Source organism: Desmodus rotundus, chromosome 5 (assembly GCF_022682495.2).
Source record: "Desmodus rotundus isolate HL8 chromosome 5, HLdesRot8A.1, whole genome shotgun sequence".
NCBI lineage: Eukaryota > Metazoa > Chordata > Mammalia > Chiroptera > Phyllostomidae > Desmodus > Desmodus rotundus.
This window is the reverse complement of record NC_071391.1, coordinates 125,982,389-126,006,275: the sequence shown is the minus strand read 5'-3', so window position 1 is coordinate 126,006,275 and position 23,887 is coordinate 125,982,389. Positions and strand designations below refer to the sequence as shown.

The 23,887-nt window shown below is 37.4% G+C and overlaps 1 protein-coding gene across 1 annotated transcript in view; it reads right to left on the bottom strand.

Moving 5' to 3' along the window:
• Positions 1–23,887, bottom strand: part of MSH2 (mutS homolog 2) — a 59,859-nt gene that overhangs the window by 8,170 nt on the left and 27,802 nt on the right. The window contains exons 8-14 of the mRNA XM_024552839.4: positions 18,488–18,597; positions 10,986–11,109; positions 9,190–9,340; positions 7,017–7,114; positions 3,054–3,299; positions 1,801–2,005; positions 497–744 (exon numbers count right to left, since the gene is read on the bottom strand). Coding sequence (XP_024408607.2) covers positions 497–744; positions 1,801–2,005; positions 3,054–3,299; positions 7,017–7,114; positions 9,190–9,340; positions 10,986–11,109; positions 18,488–18,597 — 1,182 coding nt within the window. The remainder of the gene's footprint in view (positions 1–496; positions 745–1,800; positions 2,006–3,053; positions 3,300–7,016; positions 7,115–9,189; positions 9,341–10,985; positions 11,110–18,487; positions 18,598–23,887) is intronic.

Sequence of the window (23,887 nt, the reverse complement as noted above, 5' to 3'; positions counted from 1 at the left end):
ATTGTGCAATGAAAAAAAAAATGCCAACAAATCATTCCTTATGGGATAATTACAAACAATTTCAGGATTTCTGCAAACCCCAGCTTCAAATGAACCTGTTCATGTAACACACCTTTTGACATAATCAAATAATTATAATAGTTTATCAAACAGTAACAGCTCTTAAGAGCCTTGGAACATCAGAGCTTATTGTTACTATCTACCGACAAGAAAAGAGACTGTCATGGGAGATAGTATAAAATTCCTCTGCGAATACATTCAAGAGCATAAATTATTCTTCCTGTGATTGTTTTAGAATGAATGGTCCTACTACAAGACACAGAAATAAAATGCCATATCCTTGCCCCCAGACTGTGAATTAACAGACCAATGTTTCTGTAAAAATATCAGTAATTCATACTAATTCAGACTGAAGCAAACTGCTGATGATTTCAAAGGCAGGAAGTTTCCCACAGTCACACCCTGAACTCACAGTGTACCAGTGGTGTATACTCACCTTTCTTCACCTGATAAAGCATAGTTAAGGTATCTTCAGTAGTTAGTGCCGTGACATGTAGATTATTCACAGTTGGTATCTGATTGGCCAAGGCAGTAAGTTCATGAAAATGGGTTGCAAACATGCAGAAAGCACCAATTTTTGTTGCAATGTACTCTGATATAGCCCACGCTAACCCAAATCCATCGTAGGTAGAGGTTCCTCTTCCCAATTCATCTATGATTATTAAAGAATCTTTGGTTGCAGACCTGAAACACAGGATTACATGAAAATTTCCCAAAACATATTCATACAAAAAACAAAATTAAGAAAATAGGAAAGATGTGCCACAGACATAACAGATTCATTATTTTAATACATTAAAATTTCAACAAAGTAAATAAAGCACTAAAACTTCAGGAGAAAAAAGTAGACCTGGACATGAACAAGGAATAACTGATGGAAGAGGAAACAAATGGTGAATAAATCAAATCAACCAAGACTGAGAAAAGTAATACCACCCCGTGAAGGTGGGACACGGGTATAGTGATAAGGACACTGGGCTACACAGCTGGTGGTCACGAGAGTTCGTGTGCAACACTTAACTGAAGGTAAGGAAGGGACATCTGTTTAAATGAGAAAGTTTGACAGTTCATTTACTTATTGGTCACTTATTTTTCTGTGAACTGCCGTTGATACCTTTTTCTTATTTCTTTAATCTGTAAGTTATAAATATTAACTTGTTGACTAATTACTATACTGATCAAACAAGAATCAACCTGTAATTTTCTAAGGACACCAAAAACCAAAAGGCATAGCCTCTGTGCCTTCAGAGAAGCTCCTGAAATGTGAAATGAAGACAAGAGATTTCAGTAACCTTTAAAATAAACACCAAATAAATTTCAGACATGGCAGAGAGTTCAATGAGGAAACACCCACAACCTTATGCTCACGTGACAAAAAAAGAAATCACAGACAAGTAGAATTTCTGTCATTCAGGCCTGTAAAGACTGGAAAGGACTTGAGCAAAGGGCAAGAAGGAAGAAGGGGCCATCTGAGGCAGTGGGAACAGTGCAGGTAAAAGCGTGGCAGTGGGGAAGGACAAGGTCAACAACTACCAGAAATCTTAAGACAACCTAAAAAATCGAAGCTTTCCTCAACTACCACAATCACCTTCTTAAGATAATATGAAGTCCACAAAGTCCACAAACTATTACACTAGATGAAAGTTCTCAGGTGTTTTGTAAGTGAGCCTACAAATGTACTACTTCTCCAAGGACAGGGACATTCATTTCCTTTTTCAGGGGGCTGGAAAATGCACTCACCTGAGAATAGAAGCAGTTTCTAACATTTCAGCCATGAAGGTGGAGACTCCTTTCAACTGACTGTCACCAGCCCCTACCCGGGCCAAGATGCAGTCCACAATGGACACTTCTGCCGACTCGCATGGCACAAAACACCCAATCTGGGCCATGAGAACGATCACCCCGGTTTGGCGAATGTATGTTGATTTACCTCCCATATTGGGGCCTATAAAACAAGTTATATCAAAAAGCAAAATTACTAATTTATTTCTAATGAACTGTTAGTCCTAAATTACACATTGGCGACTAATCACCTTGGTAATGTGATGTGATGCGAGAGAAGCAGAACCATAAGCTGCCCGAAGACTTGGCCAAAGTCGCTGGCAATACTGCTCCCTGAAGTCACGCTGTTTTCTCTTCAGACAAACCTACACCGCGCCCTTCACAGAGAGGACCCATAAAAAATACACCTCACCTACAACTTGACTACAGCCTAGAAAAGACCACACAGACACTTTCCCACAGCTCACAGGGCTACCTGCAGAATAATGTTATGACACCCACAAAAGTAGTCCGGGCCTGACTGACTAAACAGTGTCACTCATTAATACATGGATCGGTATGGTCAAATCCTTCAAACCACTTTAAATCTACACGGAAATCCTAAGACATGATCATACTTTTGGAAAATGTACAATTTACATGTCTGGGTTAGATTATGTAAACGACTTGAAAATCCAATTGGGGGAAATGGAATACATCTGCCCAAAGAACCCTAACTCCCTCCTCCCCTTTGCCTTTGCGATCTGGTTAGGATCTCCCGAACACCCTCTAGTTTGAGACACGCTACATTAGTCTATAAACCTGTCTACCTTTTCTCCGAGTTTCACATGAATACAGTGCCATGTCTTTAAAAGAACGGCTGCCCTAAACTGAGGTCGTCCAACCACCAACTGTGCTTGATCCTAAATGCCCTCAGTTTTTAAACGTCTCAAAGGTACGCTCAGAGGAGGAAGAGTTACTCATTTTCAAATACTCTGATTCCCTGGAACAGAAGTTGCACATAAATACAATATTCTCTCTTAAGCCTTTCCCTACCTCTTCCAAATCTTCCCTCTAATCCAAATGTGAATATATTACTCATTAATATGAATAACACGTTCTTTTTCTAATGTCAAGAACTAGAATTTTCTTCATCAAATTTAAGCATATTTCTACTCCAACATTAAAAAAGGAAACATTACTCAAAATAACCCATAAACTAGGTTTTATACCAGTAATGATGTGGAACATCTGTTTATCCTTTTCAAAGTGAACATCATTGGGAATAAATGCAACTTCATCTTGAACTTCAACACAAGCATGTCTGGATGCTTTCAGAATAATTCTTCCTTGTCCTTTCTCCAAAATGGCTGGTCGTACATATGGAACAGGTGCTCCATTGGACACATGAGCAAAGCTGACAACAGCATCTAGCTGAGCTAACACATCATTGAGCGTCTGCATTGGTTCTACGTAGCCTGTATAAAAGAAAACGTGCAAAGGAATGCTGAATGATAAAAACACACATATAAGCAGCTATGAGAATAAATTTAACTTCTCCATTTGGCAATTCAAACTCTATTTCCTAATTTATGTAATTTTTAAAAATTAATAGAAGTTTGCCACACCTAAACTTGAAAGTAACACCTAAAACTCAACAAGAGGTTAAAATGTGTTGCCATGTCTTAAAGAGTATGATGCCCCCTCTTACTAAAATCCGGTAAGATACAGAAGCACACGGCTGATGCTCTAACCGGCGTGGCTCAGTTAGGTAAGTCCTGCAATGTGAAGGGTCGCTGGTTTGACCCCCAGTCAGGGCACATGCCCGGGTTGTGGGGGCCCATCCCTGGTTGGGGTGTGTGCAAAAGGCAACCAATCAATGTTTCTTTCACACATCGATGTCTCTCTCCCTCTGTATCTCCCTCCCTGCCATTCCCTCTTAAAAAAATAAAATCTGTTTTAAAGAAAAGCACACAGCTGCTTATAAAGAAATGAAGTAGATTTTTAAAAAACCTAGTAAGGAAAAGCTATCCTAATTTATTGATAAGGAAAGAAAAGCAGAGAGAAAAGCGATGACTCTGTACAGTAATATCTGAGGCATACCCACAACTTTAAGACACACCTTTTTCTAAAAGTTAAGAGTCAAAAACCAAAATGGCATTTCACAGTTATTATAAAAAACACGCCAGCACCAAGTAGTAAGATACAATGTGACCAAGGCCTGTGCATGTAAAACCATAATTTTACTTCAGAACTTTACCCCATCAGTTATCACATACTTAATTTTAGCATAAATTTAGACCCATTACTGTCACTTAAAAATACTTTCAACAAGATTCTACTTTGCCACAGCATTAAAACTAAAAGCTAACTAACTGAAGGGCATAATGACAGTGACAATAGATATGTTTCTTGCTTCACTCAAATATTCAGTGGATAAAATATGACTTGTCTTTTAGGAACTTATAAATAAAACTCTGCTTCTATTTAACAGTTCTTGTTTGGTATTGAACATTAACCTGACACTGATGAGCTCAAGGAACTTTGCATTATAAACAAAAGCAGATCAGAGACCATGTCTTATGCTTATGGGTGAACAGAATTGAGGGCCACAAAGTAGATATGACCTGAGTTTTTATGGTAGTGATGTCTGGGTTGAAACTTTCAGTATTTCTTTAGAATTATTTTTATTCCATAGAGACTAAAATCTTAATATATAAAATGAAAAAAAGACAAACCTAAAAGCTATTGAATATTATGTACATTGAAAAGTCCCTGAAACATGTTTAGGCAATAAAAATGGTCAAGACCAGAACAGATTCCAGAATTTTAAGAGATTGAAGGGATCGGTGTAATAGACCCACGTGTCCTATAGAACAGCCACACAGACGTCGATGTGTCAAAAGCTTCCATGGACAGTCAAGAGAATAATGTTCAATTTTAGAAGAACACAAAACTATGACTATTTAAACAGTAGAAAGTTTGACTCACCTCTGATTCCCTTGTTCCCCATGAAAGTGATAAAATGTTTTGAAAATAAAAATTAACACAAATGGTCAAATAGAAATAATTCTCTTACTTTGTTTTACCACTTAAAAAAAAAAAAAGGAAAAACAGAGTTCACAGTACCCTATCATGCAGCAAATACGAACCTGTGAGAATTACTTAAACATGAGTGGAGTACTTACTATAAGTACTTTTTAAAACTCATAAAACCTCTAACGTATCAATAAGAATAGACCTATAATAAAAAAGAAAACCAAAAGCCTCTTAATGAAGAGTCCATATTCAGTTTCTCAATTCATCTGGCTCTTAACAATATTATCTTTTTTTAAAATTGTTGTTCAGTTACCATTGTCCTGCCTTTTCCCCCATTGCTCACCCCTGCCCTGTACCCTCCACTCCCAGTCAAACCCCTTAACAATATTATCTGTTTTAAATGCAAGATTGAAAGCTACAAAAATGACCTACTATATATATTTTTTAAGATTTTATTTATTTACTTTTAGAGAGAGGAAAGGAGGAAGAAAGAGAGGGAGAGAAACATCAATGTGTGAAAGATACACCGATCGGTTGCCTCTCACATGCCCCCAACTGGGGACCTGAAACCCAGGCAAGTGACCTGACAGGGAATTGAACTGATGACTTTTCAGTTAGCAGACTGGAGCTCAATCCATTGAGCCACACCAGCCAGGGCTGATCCACTATATTTTTAAATAAAAATTGTTTAAAATGTATGTGTTAGACCAAGAAGAGGTTTCATTTAAATTCCAGGTGACTCCAAATACAAGACCTTCAATTTAAAAATGTTAAAATCTAATAGCTTTAACCTACTAAGTGCTTAATGAATATTAATAGTTTTTTTGTGAGGAAGACTTACAGTTTGGATGTATAGTGTTTAGAGGGTTCTTAAAAATATAATCATGAGGAAAATAACTAAACAAGATTATCATGGGATAGTTATCTGTTACCAGCAAGCAAAAACATAATCTTTACAAATCTTGTTCATCTCAAAACTAATATATAAAATGTATTAAAACCTTTAAGTTTTGTTTCTGATTTACTATAAAAATTCATAGTAGTAAAATAATGTACAGAATTCTAAGTGCACATAGGTTTTTAAATGACCTTTACCACTAAATAATTCAGCATGCACATCCTGAGAACAAGGACATCCTCCTGCTTAATCACAGTACGCATCACGGAATGCAACACCGGTACCACATTATCTCATACCGAACTTTGCCAATTTGTCCCAATAGTGTACTTTACAGCTATTCCCCAACTCTAACCCTAACCCTTGATCCAGTCAAGGGCTGTCTGCTGCATCTGACTGTCCTGTCTCTTCAAGTCTCCTTTAATCTAGAACAGACCCTGCCCATTTTTTGCTTCCATGACACTGACATTTTTAAATAGTTCAGGCCTTAAAAAGAATGTCCCATAATCTTAATTTACCTCATTTTTTTCTCCTTATGATAATCCTGTTAGATGATTTTATCAAGAATATTGCATGGGTGATATTGTGTCCTTCCCTCTGCATCACATATGTCATTTGTCCCACTACTAGTGATGCCAGCTTTGATCACTCGGTTTAAGTATCTCTTTGGTATATTTTTGCAAGGCACAATCAAGGCTGCAGTCACTATCAACATGATGATATACAAAGCCTTCCAGCTTAACACATGCCCATCTACCCTGCACGTGCTAAATATACATTCACCCCATGCTAACGGAAATACCGTGGTGCCAGGTCATGCTATCCCTTTAATCAGAAAACAGTTGCCTCAGACAATGACTCTGAAAATCTATAAATGGCACATAGAACCTAAAAGGCTTTGTTTGCCTCATGCATAATTTCTATTTGCTTTTCAGTGGTTTTTATTTCGGTAACCTAGAGCATGAGCCCATAGATAACACTCCTTGGTGTTTCTTTCCCTTGTTACAACTGCAGTAAGTTTTGTGCTTTTTGGCACATCTTTGTTTTTCAGGGTATTCCCACTCCTTAGCGTGCACTAGCTCACCTTCCTATGTATCAGAGTAATTTCCTACCACAGTGCAGCGCGCATGATTTGGTAGGTAGTCTAACATAAGGAACAGTGTAACGGCTTTTTATAAGACCACTCTTCAAACATCCCGATATTTTTCTATTACAAAACCAGGTCATATTCCGAATTTACTGGCTCTATTAAATTTACCTGAAGAAATATTGATGATTTCTTTAACAATGGCATTCTGGGCTTCCTCGTATTCAGTTTTATTTTTGGTATATTCTTCATTGAGAGAAGTCAAAGCACTGCCAATCAAGATAATGGTATTACTTTAAAAATGAAAAACATTTAGTAAAGGCAATGTACACTACATAAAACACATCCAGAGTATCCATCCTGTAAAGCATCAAAACAATAATTAAAATGGAAGTATCAGGAGAAAATGAGCAACTCGTTAGGGAAAGATGTGGTTGGAATTCAATGCATTAACATTTATGTTGTTTGCAGTAGCCTACCAGCATAACTCCCCCTGTAACAATTATTCCATTGGGTAAAATTCTGACCTGTGACCTTTTCTAAAATATTTGAATGAAATAAGTCTTCATCCTCACTTAGGATAGAGGCCATGCCCCCTTTAAAAATACACGTCCACATACACAGTTTCTCTCAATACTGCAGTGTAATTGTCTTTTGATACTCAAAGTTGTCAAAGGAAAGTGTTTTGAAAACTAAACCTTATTGAGGAATTTAAAAAGAAAATAAAAATCAAAGGTTGAGAAAAAATTGCAGAAGATGAGAATGAAGTGAAGAGAAAGTATTCATTCACTGGTGTCAATGGAAGGGACTGAAATTAAAAACCAAGGACGAGGGGGCATAGAAAAGAAGAGGCGGAAGCACTTATCAGAAGAAGGGCATCAGTAAGCCAAGACAATAATTGTGAACTTGGTGGAATTAGCCCATGACATAATATACATATACGGCTTAAGAACAGTGTGTGGGCGAGCAGCAACACCAAAAGACTGCTACAACACACGCCAATGGCAAGAATTACAGAAAGAAAAGCAAGAGGCAAAGACACTACAACAGTGAGACTGCTGTGTGAAGCAGAGAGCTGCCAGAGACAAAAGCAGAGGTGGGCAAGCACCAGACTGTGCAGGTCATAATAAACACTTCAGTTTTCTGGATGGCAGACAGACATTGGAGCATTTTAAGAAAGAAAATTATACGATCAGAGCCAGATACAAAGCAAGCACTCAATCTGTTGGAGAAAAAAAAAAAAATCAACAAATGAATTCTTCACAACTTTTGGAATCACTGTTATCATTCAGTTCAATTTTTTATACGTTATAATTAACAAATGGGTGATTTAAAGATGATTATAACGCCCCAAAAGTTCTAGCTTATTTAAGCCAAAATATATATATTTCTTAAATCGGGATATAGTGTGGTGGAAAAACAACAGCTACTAAATTTGACACTAGAAGATCTAGGCTTGAGTATTTAGCATTTCTACATGTCTAACCCTGGGGAATTGAGTTTCAGCTTCTTCATCGAAAATATGAGAGAAATATACCCAACCTATGTATTTCAGAAAACTGTTACTAGGAACAAGCTAAACAGACTGTATTCATTACTGGAGTGTCTGAACACCTAGAATAATAACTGCACATAACAGACACTCAAAATACTTGTTAAATAAACTCTAGTACAGAGGAGAAAGGATAAATGCCTTTCCCCACCCAAGTCACGGATTTATTTTAAAATAATTTTTTCTTCAACTATGAATAACTTGCCTCAGGAACTTCCTCACGTCAGCAAGGGAAAAGCAGAACAAAACTGGTAAGATCTTTTTTAACATGGAACATGATTTTTTAAAAAGCTGTAATCTAATAGGTGGCCTCATTACAGTTGGTAGACATCTCCCTAACTAATTTATTCAGCCACTTGATGTACCAGAAGAATTTTTTTTTACTTGATAAAGGATAGCAACATTCTTAGAAAAAATAAACACGAGAAAATAAGTAATGCAGAGATGTGAGGGGGAACTAACTCTGATATGGAAACGTACTGTAAAATAAATACAAGCTTTTCATAATGACAAAAGAATGGTAAGACAGATAATGTGAAAAAATAACCTTAAAAATAAACACAAAGCGCCACTGCAGTTAATGAGGAAAAGAGTAATTACTAAACAAGTGGTGTTGGGACAGCTGACTAGCCTTTTGTAAGAAATAAAGCTTCAATCTTACCTTATGCCTTATTTCAATCAACAATAAATATGGCAAAAGTTCCTTATCACAGAACATTCACACTTCATCAGACAGCAATTTAGTTCTACGGAACTACAGAAGGCTTAACAGTATAATACAGGCTTACAAACCTATTGGTAAATTTAACTCCATTCTTCTGGATATCTACGGTACTGAAGTTTTTATTGTTACGAAGGACTTTTTCCTCCTTACATGTTACGCGAAAATAATATCCAAACTGTGAGCTGGAATCCAGTTTAATCTGTTTGCCAGACTCCAAACCTTCATGATCATGGAAAAAAACAAAAAGTGTGTCATAGATAATATCAATACCCACTGTTTCATATAAATGTTTAAAATAATTAAACCTAAACTTTTATTACTGAAGTTTACTCTTTTATACTGAAAATTAACATTATCTAAGAAAGATATAAATCCCATTTCACTCAAAAAATACATGAGTTAAGGATATCTATAAAACCCTTTAATTCCCGTATTAACGTTAGCTTCTGATGTAGAAGCACTGTCCGGGTAAGCCCAACCACGGCTGCAGGGCACCGGCGGCGGGCAGCACGCACTGTTCTAGATGCTGGGGGCACGACAGTGAGTAGGATCTAGTGCCTGCCCTTCGGGAGTACTGCATGAGGGTTCTTTAGTTAACTGAAGCACTTCTGTAGAAGATAGAGCAAATTAAAGTGAACAAATATACTTTTCCAACAAAAATATGAGACTCACAATGAAATTCGAGAAAAACTAGGGCATTTTTTGTTAAATGTAGGAAACTTCACAAAACAAGCAAAGATAGATCAGCTAGACTTAGATGCAACAAAAATTTATGAGTTTACAAGAAGATTTTATTTATTTATTTTTAGAGAGAGGGGAAAGGAGAGACAGAAACTTCGATTGGACTCCTCTCACATGCGCCCCAACAGGGACCAGGCCACAGCCCAGGTATGTGCCCTGACTGGGACTCCACCCACCCCTTGTGGGTCAATATCCAACGAACTGAGTTTTTATAAGTCTGTCCTCTCCTCATAATCTCATTCACCAATGTGATCTTTAGACCACAAACCAGAAAATGGTCAGTGTAAGTTTACACACTGAAGCACAGCTATCAAATATTGTTAGTGGCAAACAACTAAAGGGAGAGACTCCACTTGACTGGGGAGCAGAGAGACTAGAGACAGCCATGGTGTGAGGCGGGTAAATTTCAATACTCTTCCAAAGGCAAAAGTTCTTGAATCTAGGATCTAGTCCATATGTGGACTCTCCATAGAAACTACGTGTGCATTTTTAAACATGAAGATATGGGTGTATTTCTCTGAAGAGGATCCATAACCCTCCTCAGATTCTCCGTAAGTTTAAGTATTACTGCTCTGAGGAATCTTCTGGTTCAAAGGTTAAGATTCATTTATTCATTCGGCACACATGTGAGTGATGTTCAGAACAAAGAGGTTTACAAATTTAGAACAAAACAGTGCGAATAGTGTGAGAGTAGTCAGGGAATTCATCCAGTAGAGCAGACAGACATTTTAAAAAATTGGTATTAATGAAGTGCTCAGAACCCCAAAGCCAAATCAATGAACTATTTCTAGTAGAGTAAGACTATAGAGAAGGTGACATTTAAAACAGGTCTTATTTAAAAGACAGGATAGGGCCTGTTGGGTGATCTGTCAGCTGAAATGTGGAATCATCCTGGGGTTTGGAGGAGTTAGGAAGAAATGAGTCTGGAAGAGCAGGCAAGGCTTTGAATGTAAAGCATCCTGTGTGTCAACTGTGTTTGTAATTTCATTCTGTACAAAAAGGGGTGGCACTTTAAACAAGGAAGCTGACACAATCAACTGTCTTCTAGGAAAGTAATTTCGACACCAGTGTGGATACTATGTAGACAAGAGAATTATTAAAACCTCCAACAGTCCATTCTTACCTAGATCTCTAGCTGTACTTATTAATGTTGATTGCATCTTTTTTTCTAAATCATCCATTATTTCTCTTAATTCACTCAGATTAGGATCAAATGAAGGTTTTACAAGGAATTCATGGTTTTCCACCTATAGACAGAACAAAGAGTAGTACAATTTTATTAACAATGCATAAAGATGGAAGTCATTTATTTTCTTTTACTTATATTTCACTAATCTTTTGAGTTATTCAGTCACAGCTATAAGAACTGTCTATTTAATGAGAGTTCTTTTTATTGGGAGCTCACAGCTCTCGATGTACAAAATTATTTGTATGAAACGGACATACAGTGCTATTGACGCACATGTCACCATTATTTTTATTTACATTCCCCCTTAACAAAGTTCAAGACAGTTTTTCTAAACATTACTAAAGAATGTTCAGTGTTCAGCCCTGGCTGGTGTAGCTCAGTGGATTGAGCATGCTGGCCTGAGAACCAAAGGGTCAAGGTTCTATTCCCAGTCAAAGCACATGCCTGGGCTATGGGCCAGGTCCCCAGTGGGGGGCACGTGAGAGGCAACCACATATTGAGGTTTCTCTTCCTCCCTGTCTCCCTCCCTTTCCCCTCTCTAAAAATAAATAAAATCTTAAAAAAAAAAAAAAATGTTCAGTGTCCAAAACCTACAACAGAATGTTCAGTTTTTGTCCAAACCAAGTACCTCAAAAAGTCGGCTCTAAAAAATCTATTGCTCTGGTAGGTGTGGCTCAGTTGGTTGGGCATCACTCAGCAAAATGAAGTGTCACTGGTTTGAGTCCTGATCAGGGCACATGTCGGGGTGCGGACAGCATGCTATAGAGGCAGCTAATTGATGTTTCTGACATCGGTGTTTCTCTTGCTCTCTTTCCCCCTCCCTTCCCCTATTTCTAAAAATAAAAAGAATCCTTAAAAATAAAAATTATGAAATTTTATTTCTTTGAACTGAAAGTTCATCAAAATCTCATGATTTAAAAACATACTCTTAAATACTTTGCTTCTCTAAATTCTTACCTATAATAACCAGCAAGAAATCATAACGAAAAAATAGATCTCACTTGCAATGGTAAAAATACACACAAATTTTAGAAGCAAAGTCTTAATTTGGTAGGATTTTTATAAAGATAACTGCCTATTGGGAGATTTAAAATAACTGTTAAGTAAAGAGGCAAACCCTGAAGAGAAAACTAAATAAAATACTAAGATGTACTCATTCTTAGTAAATGTCCAAAAGGAATCACTTTTTGAAAGAAAACAAATGACTAAAATTTAGACAAAATTATGAAATATTAAAAAAAATAAAGCCTACCCTTCCAGACATTAATAACTACTAAAAATTATATGTAAAAGCATAATGTAAGAGTTTCCTAAAAAAGGGGATTTTTAAAAATTAAGTAAGTGGGACTGACAAACGAATTCCCAATTTCTCTCCACTAAATCAGAGCACACACTCGTTCATATACCAAATGTGAAGGCCAAAACAATAAGGAGTTAACACCAAATTACAGAAAAGCTAGCAAAAATTAAAAACATTTATCAAAGAACTTTTTCAACTTAATCCAACAAAATGAAAACTAGATTTAATTATATAACACTAAAGTTTTTAAAAAATAAACCTAACTTAAAAAAAAAAAAGTATTGTTCTGAGAATCTATTTTTTTTTTGCCATTTATTCATTTTTCATTTACAGTTGACACACAATACTAGTTTTAGGTGTACCCCCCGATGACCAGACGCCGCACAACCTACCAAGACCATCCCGATCAATCCTGCAGCCATTCGGCACCGCACAGCTAGCAGAGCACCGCTGACTGTGCGCCCCCAACCCCCATGACCGTGTCTTTGCAACCGTATGGGCCTTTGCTCCCTTCACCTTTTTCACCCACCCTCCCCAACGCCTCCCGTCTGGCAACTGTCAAAATGTTCTCTGTGGGTCTGTTTCTGTTCTGCTTGTTAGTTTATTTTGTTTTTTAGATTCGATGGTTGATGGATATGTATTTTATTGTTCGTATCTTTAATCATCTTTAATTAAAATTCAAGTTAAAAAAAAAAATAAACCTAACTTTTAAAAACGAAACACTTCACCCCAAGAGCAAATGTGTTGGAAAAAAAAATAACAAAACGGCAAAACATTTGTATAAAAGAAATAAAAGCTTTGCAAAATATACAAATATAGAGATTAATATTTTCTTTTGTAACAGCACTTGTCTGCATGTATGAGGAAAACAGCAAGGTCATTAAATGGGTAAGTATAACATACAACTCACAGATGAGAAAACTCATAGTCAACAAACCCAAAGGAAAATTCCAAAGCGCTGTAATAGTAAAATGAATATTTAAGCAACCTTAAGATATTGTACAGCTATTTTTTTAAAAGAAAAAAGAAACCACCACCAAATACAAATGAGGCTACAGTGAAATTAGTGTACTCATTTATTTCTGGTGAAAATCTAAGTTGAAATAACCTTTAAAAAAAGAAAAAAGCATGTGACAGACTCAGATATCTGTTATACTCTTTGACAGCAATGCTACTTGTAGGAATTCAAACTAAGGAAATAATGCAGCAGAAGCAAAACAACACAGGGATGAATAAAATCTCTGCAGGTTTATTTGTTATAGCAAAATCCGAAATAATAAAACATCAAGCATTTCCACAATGGTACCAATAGAATATTACACAGTTATTTAAAGACAATGAAGATGATCTAGAAACAAGAACCAAGACTGATAATTACAGGAGGAAAAATAACACTACAATAGTGGGTTGACACTGCTACAGAACTTGCCTCTTCCAATGAATTCAAGAAAAGTGAGGCAGAGGAAGGTCAAGTTCCTATCCTTATCCCCACCTTCCAGAAACCCAATGATGAGTCAATAAAACCCTGAGAATTCTCACTAACAATGCCATATCTGAGAGAAGAAAGTTGAATGGGTATCTCCACATTTCCCCCCCAGGTGGGGGAATACTGTTTTGAAAGTGCTGCTGGGGAGACCAGAGTGAAACAAGGGAAATGAGTGACTGGGCTCTAACTTACTAAAATAAACACCCGAAGGACCCCTCGCCAAACTGAGTACCCTTCAGCAAAGCAATACTTCATTACTCCCAAACAATCTAGGATAATAAAACATACCATCCAACACACCTATTACATCAGGCTTACACAAAGAAAACAGAACAAAATAAACCCAGGCTTGGAACTCCAAAATGGGATAATGACATCAAGAAACAAGATAAAAAAGAAAAGGAAGTTAGGTCCTAACAGTATCATTATAGTATAAATACAACATAGCAAAGAAGAGAAGAGACACTATTGAGTCAAATTACCTGTACTGACATAATAAAAGACTTGATATAATCAGAGAGAATTCACATGAAAGCTAGAGATTAAAGTATTTGGAAAGGAGGAAAAAGAAATATGGAGAATACTACATATCTTTAAAAAATTTAAAAGAGCACCCTGGCTGCTGTGGCTTAGTGGATTGAGTGCTGGCAGCGAACCAAAGGGTCACTGGTTCGATTTTCAGTCAGGGCACATGCCTGGGTTGTGGGCCAGGTCCCCAGTGAGGGATGTATAGGAAGCAACCACACAGTGATGTTTCTCTCCCTGTCTTCCTCCCTCCCTAAAAATAAATTTCAAAAACATAAAAAAAAAAAAAAGCTCTACTACACTAGAAATAACTAGATAAAGTATAAGCATTCCTCCCCCCCCCCCAAATAAATGTATAGTTGAGTTAGAGAAAACCAGACATCTGATTTCCTGCAAAGTAGGGGGTCCACGGTGTAAATCAGGACAAGGTTGAGGCATTTAAAACACCCACCTCACGATAAACAGCAGTAATAAAAGACACCTGCCTGGGCCCTGGGAAAAGGGGAGGTGGGCGTAGAATGCACTCCCTGACAGCGTGTGACGAAAAGCCTGTTTTCACCCAGGTTTGGAATTCAAACGTGCTGTTTGTTTTGGCAGTGGAAAAGTCTGCTGGTTTTTGGCCATTTTCATTCTCTCCTCCTCCTACAGCGATGAAACTGACAAATTTTCACAGGAAACGTAACTACTAAGAACTACATTTTGCAGCTTCCCTTGCAGCTATGTGTCGCTATGACTAAATTCTGGCCGTTAGAATATGAGCAGAAAGAATGTATGCCATTTCCAGAATGTGTCCTCCTCTTCCCCTTTCGTCCTCACCCATTGGCTGGAATGAAGATAAGGTAGTAAAAGCCAACCTGGACCTTGAAAATGAAGGCAACACACTCAAGGTGGTGGAGCAACAAGGGAGAAGCCCGGACCCAGAAAGAATGGGGCTGTCCGGCCAGCCCCATGCTGCCATATCCACACTGTTGTAACAGAAAATTTTAACCCGTATTCTTATTTAAGCTACTATTTTATATACATGGGGTTTATATTTTAGCAGCTGAATCTTCACCCTAACCAATCTAAAAACCTCCAGGCTGAACAATTAACTTAAAAGTGTTCCTGAGTGAATTTTACGTTGTAGGTGTATGGCAAAAACAAAAGCAAACTTCCCCCCACTGGAAAAACATATTATTTGCTTGTATAATTTGCAGACAGAACCCAGAAAACAAGAATTCATAATCTAAAGATACATAAAAGACAAGGAAACAAGACACTAAGTAGAAACAAGGAGTACATTTAAACCCAAGAAATTTTTGATATGTAATATTAAGTGTATTTTTAAAGTTCAAAGAAATGTAAGTGAATGGAAAACATGAGCAAAGAATACCATATTACTTTAAAAAGACTAGGAAGAGTAAGAAATGAACCAAGTATCTTTTATGAATGAAAATTGTAATAATTGGAAAAAAACCCCAATTGACTGGTTAAACACTGTGTATCAAGAGCCGAAGAGCTATTCAGCAAATTAGAACATCTGAAGGAATCACGAAGAGAGCAACAGACACATGGCAGAGAATGTGGAAGTCTAACATATGCTCCAATCGCAGTTTCAGAAAAAGATAATGAATAAGCACAATGTTCACACACAATGATTGATAATTTTCAAGAACTGATAAAAGCCATGAATTGTCTGATTAAGAAAACACAGCAGATCTAAATAGAAAAAATAAAAAGAAATCCAGCCATTGACACATGGTAATAAAAAGAATCAATATCTGGAACCAAGACTTCTAAACATCAATACTAATGCAAGCCAAACAGAACAATACAATCTCGTAGGTACTGAGGAAAAGATAACTGTCAATCTGGAATTGTACACCAAGATAAAATATCCCTCAAAAACAAGAGTGAATTACAGACATTTTCAAACAAACAAAACCTGACTAACTGACCCCCCAAAATGAAAGACTATCCAGGAAGAAAGAACGAACAGCAAAGAAACTGGTAACTACACAGGCAAATCTAAAATTAACACTGTATAGAATGGAAATCTAAGGGGTAAAAAGACAAAATAAATAAATAAATAAAAGTATCAGCCAATGATGAAGAAATGTAATCTGGTATTAGGTATCCTAGTACCCTAGTGTTTAGGGGGCAAAATGAAAAGATACTGATAGACTTTAATCTTTGATGAGTTAAGTACACATACTTTCTTAAAATTTGTGAAAAATTTCCAAACTAGTGCATGTGTTTGTTACAGAATGAGAGAGGAAAAATGGGACTTAAAATCCCAATCAAGAGGGCCTGGCTGGGTAGCACAGTTGGTTGAAGTATCATCTCACCAAGGTTGCTGGTTCAATCCGCAGTCAGGGTACGTACAAGAACCAACCAATAAATGCATAAATAAGTGGAAAAACAAGTAAACGTCTCTGTCTGTCTCTCTCTCTCTCAAAAAAAAAAAAAAATCAAAAAATTAAAAAAATTAAAAACCCAGCCAATATAATAGAATTGGTAAGGGCCCTGGTTGGTGTGACTCAGAAGACTGAATACTGGCCTGAAAACCAAAAGGTCGCTGGTTTGATTCCCAGTCAGGGCACATGCCTAGGTTGTGGGCTGGATCCCTAGTTGGGGGTGTACAAGAGGCAACTGATTGATGTTTCTCTTCTCTTTCTCTCATCCTTACCCTCTCTCTAAAAAGAAATAAATAAAATCTTTAAAGAAAAAAAAAGAAAAGAAAGAATGGATAAGGAGGGCCAGGAAGAACTGGAGTCACAAAATGATTTGGTAGACATCCAAATTGCCACTTTTTAAAGAGATTAACAAATTAAGTTTAAAAATAAATAAAATCTAGCTATAAGCTTTTTCACTTAAACAGTGAAGACTAAAACAGGATGAAAAAATAATGCCATGTAAAACACTAAAAAGGACTCGGGCATAGCACTCTTACCATCAAATGAAATAAATCTAAGGCATAAAGCATTACTAAAGATAATGTCCCTAAAGAATAATGAAAATTCAAATCACTAAAAACAAACAGCTCTGTGCCTTAAAACATAGGAAGCAAAACTGGACAGAACTATATGGAGAAATATAACTCATAGATCAAAAATTAATAAGCATACAATGGGAACAAAACAACTAAAGTTTATGTAGTAGACATATAGAGAACTCTGCAACCAAACGTAGGGAGCACACATGATCCTCAAGTACGTGGAGAACGTCTATTAAATTGACACATACAAAGCTTAGAAATTTAAAAACTTACTTGTAAATAAATGACAAACCAAAAAGCCAATGATAATGGGATAAACTACTTAAAACTGAGTAAGAAATTGTACCTCTCAAAACTCCTGGGATGCATTCATCTAAAGCAAGAAAAAGGAAAAAAACTTAATCTTAAATGCTTATTAAAAAGAAAAGGCTGTGCCCTGAGGATTGCGGCTCAGTCGGTTGGGCGTCATCCTGTGAAGCAAAAGGTCACCAGTCTGAATCCCAGCCAGGGCGCATGCCTGGGTTGCAGGTTCAGTCCCTGAATGGGGCGCCTAGGAGAGGCACTACTGATTGATGTCTCTCTCTCACATCAATGTTTCTCTCCCTCCCTTCCCCTTGCTCTAAAAAGAAATAAAATCTTAAAAAAGAAAAAGGGGAAAAAAAGCTAGAAAAATAGTGAATGCAATTAAAGAGGCTGAAAAACAACCAAGAAAAGTGGAAAAATCTATATATATAAGAATTGAAATTAATGAAATAAAAAGCGAAGATACAAAAGAGGATTTAGGAATCAACTGATGAATGCATAAGTACGTGGAAAAAATTGATGTTTCTCTCTAAATCAATAAATAAAAATTTTTTAAAGGAAAAAATAAAATTGGGTTATTTATCTTTGCCACATCTGTAGCGAAGATAAAGACCATGCTCAGCATCAGTCTGCTGAAATTCCAGAAAGGGCCCCGAAGGCAACCTGTGAAGGGTCTTCAATCACGTCAATGTAGAACTCGAGTCTGCCTGGAAAGAGAAAGAAGAGGCTCAAAGGAGCCTCACAAGGTCAAAATTAAATACTAACAAGAGAAATCTGAGAAGTTTAGATATGCCTTTGCTTTTCAAACATATTCTGCTGCTTGAATTACAGAGTATATTACATACCTGATCCATATCTAAAGTTGTTTCTATCATTTCCTGAAACTTGGAGAAATCAGAACGAAGATCAATAAAAGGAGTCACAAAAACTGCCAACAACAATGACTGGTGTTTTCCTAAAAGAAATAAAAAAAATATATGTACATACAAAAAAGTCCCTATATTTAAAAACAGACTACAGATCATAAAACCTAGACTGGATAATGAATATCATTTAATCCAAAAGCAGAAATAGCACATCAGGTTTCCAAAGTTACTATTTACCCAGGTATTCAAAGGTGTTTAGTCCTTATTTTTTACAGAAAGGGGAGATGATCTGGCACCCAAAGCTCCCTGCTAACAAAACACTGTCTCTCCCATCTGTCTCCCTCATGAGGAGTACTAGAGATGCAGAAATGTGGCATTCATTGTAACTAAACTACATTTCTTTGTAGATTTTTAATTTATTTTTCATTAAATTCTTTAAAAAAAACAGATTTATTTATTTTTAGAGATAGAAGGGAGGGAGAACGAGAGGGAGAGAAACATCAATGCAAGAAACACTGACTGGTTGCCTCTCATTTGCACCCCGACCCAGGGACCAAACCCACAGCCCAGGCATGTGCCCTGACCAGAATCAAACAGGGAACCTTGTGGGCCAAACGACGCCCAACAAATTGAGGCACACTGGTCAGCGCTCTTTGTAGATTTAAAAACTCAAAAGTCATTAAAATTAAATACCTCTAATACACCTATGTCCCTAATTTCCATTAATAATACTACAGTGTTCCAACTAACAGATTAATCAAGTCGAGTATTTACACTGGAACTTTGCTTCCTACTAGTTAAGAGTACATGCTGGGGAACCATGTGAGGAGTAAGTGAAGTAACCGAGTCTACTGCATGAAGAGCGTGAATCAAGATCCGTGTGTCACCTGTGCAGTTCAATTGATTGGGCATCACTATGCAGGGCCAAGGGCAGCCCGTTTGATTCTGGTCAGGGCACGTCGGTTGCCGGTTTGGTCCCCGGTTGGCGGTGCATGTGAGAGGCAGCCCATCAACGATATTTCTCTCCCTTCCTTTCTCCTTCCCTTCCACTCTCTCTAAAACTAAATAAATAAATTTTTTAAAAAACAAAAAGATCTAGGTGTGAATCCCAGCTCTGCCACCTACTGGCTTTTGTGATCTGAAACATATTTGTGAGCCCCGTTCCCTTGTCTGTTACAGTGGGAATAGTAACAATAGCTACACAGAAGATGAATAAATGAGCTAACTACACACTACACTTAGTAAAGTGCTTCACACGTAAGAGAAGCCCACCAGTTACCATGCATTATTATCATTATCCCACAAGGATTCTTTTCCTGATCTGCAATAAATTCCCCTATAAGAATTCTGCAAGTGACCGCTAGCACGCTGCATTTCACTCCCAAACAATAGTTTCCAACCTCTTCCAGGAGTATGAGTAGCTCCTGAATGAGTAAATAAAAAACTACTATGAAGTCAACAAAACTGCTGTTAAGAATTCATTTTATTATTAATTACAACAGCACTGACATATAGTTAGAAAACAGTACATATGTGTGAAACATTTCTATAAACAACACTTTGCCCACATAAGGTCTGTGCTACAATGCCTGGTTCTTTATTCTGAACTAGCTCCTATACTATTGGTAAATAGGGGAGTGATGGCAGCAAAACAGGTAGCATTGGTTCATGAATTATTTTTCCCCCAGCCCATTGTTTTGAAGTGATCAAGAGCAAATTTTCACACAACTGAAGAGTAAGGTTAGCTATACACGAAGACCTCAGAGTAGCTGGATTGATGACCATTGCATTTCCCGATATGCTGAAATGCAGGGAAGCCGGGTACAGATAAAGGGTGCAAGAACATTTGCAAGTGTGTAATTATTTTTCACTAAATTCTACACCTTGGTTCAGATCTTTAACTTTGATGAAACTGACCTTTATTAGAGGCAAATGCCCTCAAAGGGCATCTCAAAAGATGAAACGAGTCCCAGACCTTAGGGTTGCAAAGAGTTTCTGATGCTGGTGCTGGGTAAAAATGCAGTGGCGATTTTTGCAGGTTACCATTTTCTTAGTTTGTTAATGCTTTTGTTAGTGATTTTTTTTTTAAGATTTTGTTTATTTATTTTTAGAGAGGGGAAGGGAGGGAGAAAGAGGGAGAGAAACATCAATGCGTGGCTGCCTCTGGTGCGCCCCCTACTGGGGACCTGGCCCAAAACCCAGGCATGTGCCCTGACTGGGAATAGATAGAATCAGCGACCCTTTGGTTTGCAGGCTGGCACCCAATCCACTGAGCCACACCAGCCAGGGCTTGTTAGTGATTTTTTAAAAAGATTTTATTTATTTTTTAGAGAGAGGGGAAGAGAGGGAGAAGGAGAGGGAGAGAAACCCATCAGCTGCCTCTCGCACGTCCCCAACCAGGGACCTGGCTTACAACCCAGACATGTGCCCTGACCAGACTTGAACCAGCAACCTTTCTATTCTCAGAATGACGCCCAAACCACTGAACCACACCAGCCAGGCTTGTTAATGATTGATTTAAAAATTTCATGTATTTTGAGGTCTACCCTAACCCAATTTTCATAAGCTCTGTTACGTTTCTATCATGATTTTAATGGTAAGGTTTTGCAAGAGTACACACAGGATATTATTACAAACTACCTGTACAAACTTCAGAACTTGTCATCCTCAACGTGTCCTCTAGCTCCTCAGACACAATGGCTCACCTTGCTACAGCTCTTCTCATATTCCATAAAGACCCTTCTGCATTAACCTGCTCCTTACACCACAGACTTTCATAGCACCTTAAATTCTTTCCCCTATTTGTAATTTATACTGAGCCCCAGCGGCCAATTACCTACTTGATTTTTGTCAATTGAGTATGTTTTTTTTTTTAAATTAATAACAACAGCTTTACTGGTTTTTTCCTTGTCTTTTTTTTACAACAGCTTTACATTTTGTCTCACATCTTGGCAAGGCTGCAGAGGTAGCAGCTGCGCTCTGACCTTCACTATACAGCCCAAGGACAACAAGAAGACAGATGTCAGAAAGATGGTCAAGAGAGACGAAGTCCCACTGAACAAATCTGGGGGCAAGGCCAAAAAAGAGAAAGTGGTCCAAAGGCAAAGTTCGGAACAAGTTTAATAACCTCCTCTTGTTTAACAAAACAACATATGACAAACTGTAAGGATGTCCCCAACTATAAGCTCATAACCCCAGCTATTATCTCTGAGACTGAGGGTCTCTGGTTCCTTGGCCAGGGAGCCCTTCAGGAACTCCTTAGCAGTTATTAAATTAGTTTCATCAGCACAAGTAATTTACACCAGAAACACCAAAGGTGGAGATGCCCCAGCTCCTGGCAAAGATGCATGAACAACAGGTCCCACCAGCTGTACATGTTGAAAAATAAAACTTTATTAAATTAAAAAAAAAAGAAAATGGCTTTATGGGCTATAATTCATACCAAAACAACTATCCATTTTAAAGTGTACAATTCAGTGATGCAAAATATATACAGATCTGTGCAGCCATCGCCACCATCTGTTTTATTAGAACACTGTAATTGCTCCTAAAAGAAACAAGGGACCCTGTACCCGTAAGTAGTAACTTTCCACTTCCCTTCAACCTCCTGCCCCTCCTCCAAGCCTAGGTAACCACTAATCCATTTTGTACATCTAAAGATTTGCCTGTTCTAGACATTTCCTATAAATGGATCATGTGATACTGTGACAGCCTTTTTCACTCTTTGTATTTTCAGGGTTCATTCATGCATGTTGTACCACCATGTATCAGCACCTCATTTCTTTTTATTATAAATAATATTCCACTGCATAGACATATCATTTTACTTATCCATTCATCAATTGATGAACACCAACTGGGTTTTGGTAAAGCTCCATTCTCCAGTAGTCATTTCAGTCTAGAAAACCCTACACAATCTATCTCAGGGTCTTAACGCAAGGACCACAGACCCTTGAATTCAGAGTAGTTCATAACTGAAATCTAGCATTTCCACCATTACTAACAAAGGCAAAAAACCACAGTCAGTACCTGTCTTTGTCATCCATAAAAATCCCCAATATACTTTCATCTCATGTTACAGTTTTGGGAGATAACAAGTATCATTTAAACTCATTATCAGTTCAAAACTGAAGTTAGTAGAACTTCATTCAGATCACGTTATTAACTGCATTAATAAAAAGAACATATTTATCAAAGAATTTGTTTTATAAAATGTACTTCAATATAATTGGTTTCCTTTCCAACTCTCTGTTTTATTTTATGCATTTAAAAACACCATTCTGGAGGGGTGTGGTAAAAAATAATTTAAGAAAAAATAAAATAAAATAAAAAATTTCTGAGAAGGGGTTCACAGGCCTCATTAGAAGCCTAAAGGGCCCAAGGCACAAAAAGGTTAAAAACTTCATACAGGCCTTCCCTCTTTGGCCTCAACTTCTACCAACATCTCCCTTATTCTCTATGCTTGACCGCCCTAGCTTTCCTCCACTCCTTCGTGTCAAGTCAGGTCTGTGTGCCAGCCTTAGGCACTTGCATTAACTGGTCCCACTAGCCTCCCCACAGATCTTAACAGCAGGCTTCTTCTCATCCTCCAAGATCCACCTTAGACAACCATTCCCTAGAGAGAAAATCCTTGACCCCCAGACCTAGTGTCTTCCTGTGCTCCAGCCCAGTCACTTTACCACATCAGGATATTCCACTTTCTTTACTGCACTTATTACTTACTTATTACTACCTGAAATTCTTGCTCATTTATTTATTGCTTTTGTCCCTCTATCCTTCCACTATTATAAAACCTCCATAAGAATAGGGACCTTATAAGCCATTTCAAAAATGGCACAAAGCAGGCAATCGGTAACTATTTGTTGAATGAATGACTTCATGAAGGAAGGGAGCAAGGGACTGATGAAGCAATCAATCACTGGCCATTAATTAGCTTTGATACACACAATACCAATCCAGCAAAGACACCAAAGATCACCCAGGGAAATAACCATTTGCTTCTTAAAGGCATTAAAATGTGAAATCCCAAATAATCTAGTCATTACATTAATTTTTGTACAAACTCCAGCTTCACTGTCAGCCTCTACAACTAACTCCTTGCAGACGTCATTTTTAGGAATGGTGGTGTGCCTCACCAACCGCTGCAATGTTTAAGTCAGTGAGCATTAAGTACGTACATTTCTACAACCACCTAAAGCATAATTACCCACTGTTAAACATTTCGTGGTCATTTACTATGATACAAATTATAACAAATTTCAGGATTAACTGAAAGCCCTAAATCTATTACCAGTAAATGGCCATTAAAATACACTCCTGGAATGCTGCCCAGATCAGCTTATAAATCTAAACCTTAAGTGTACCATTAGCATATCAACA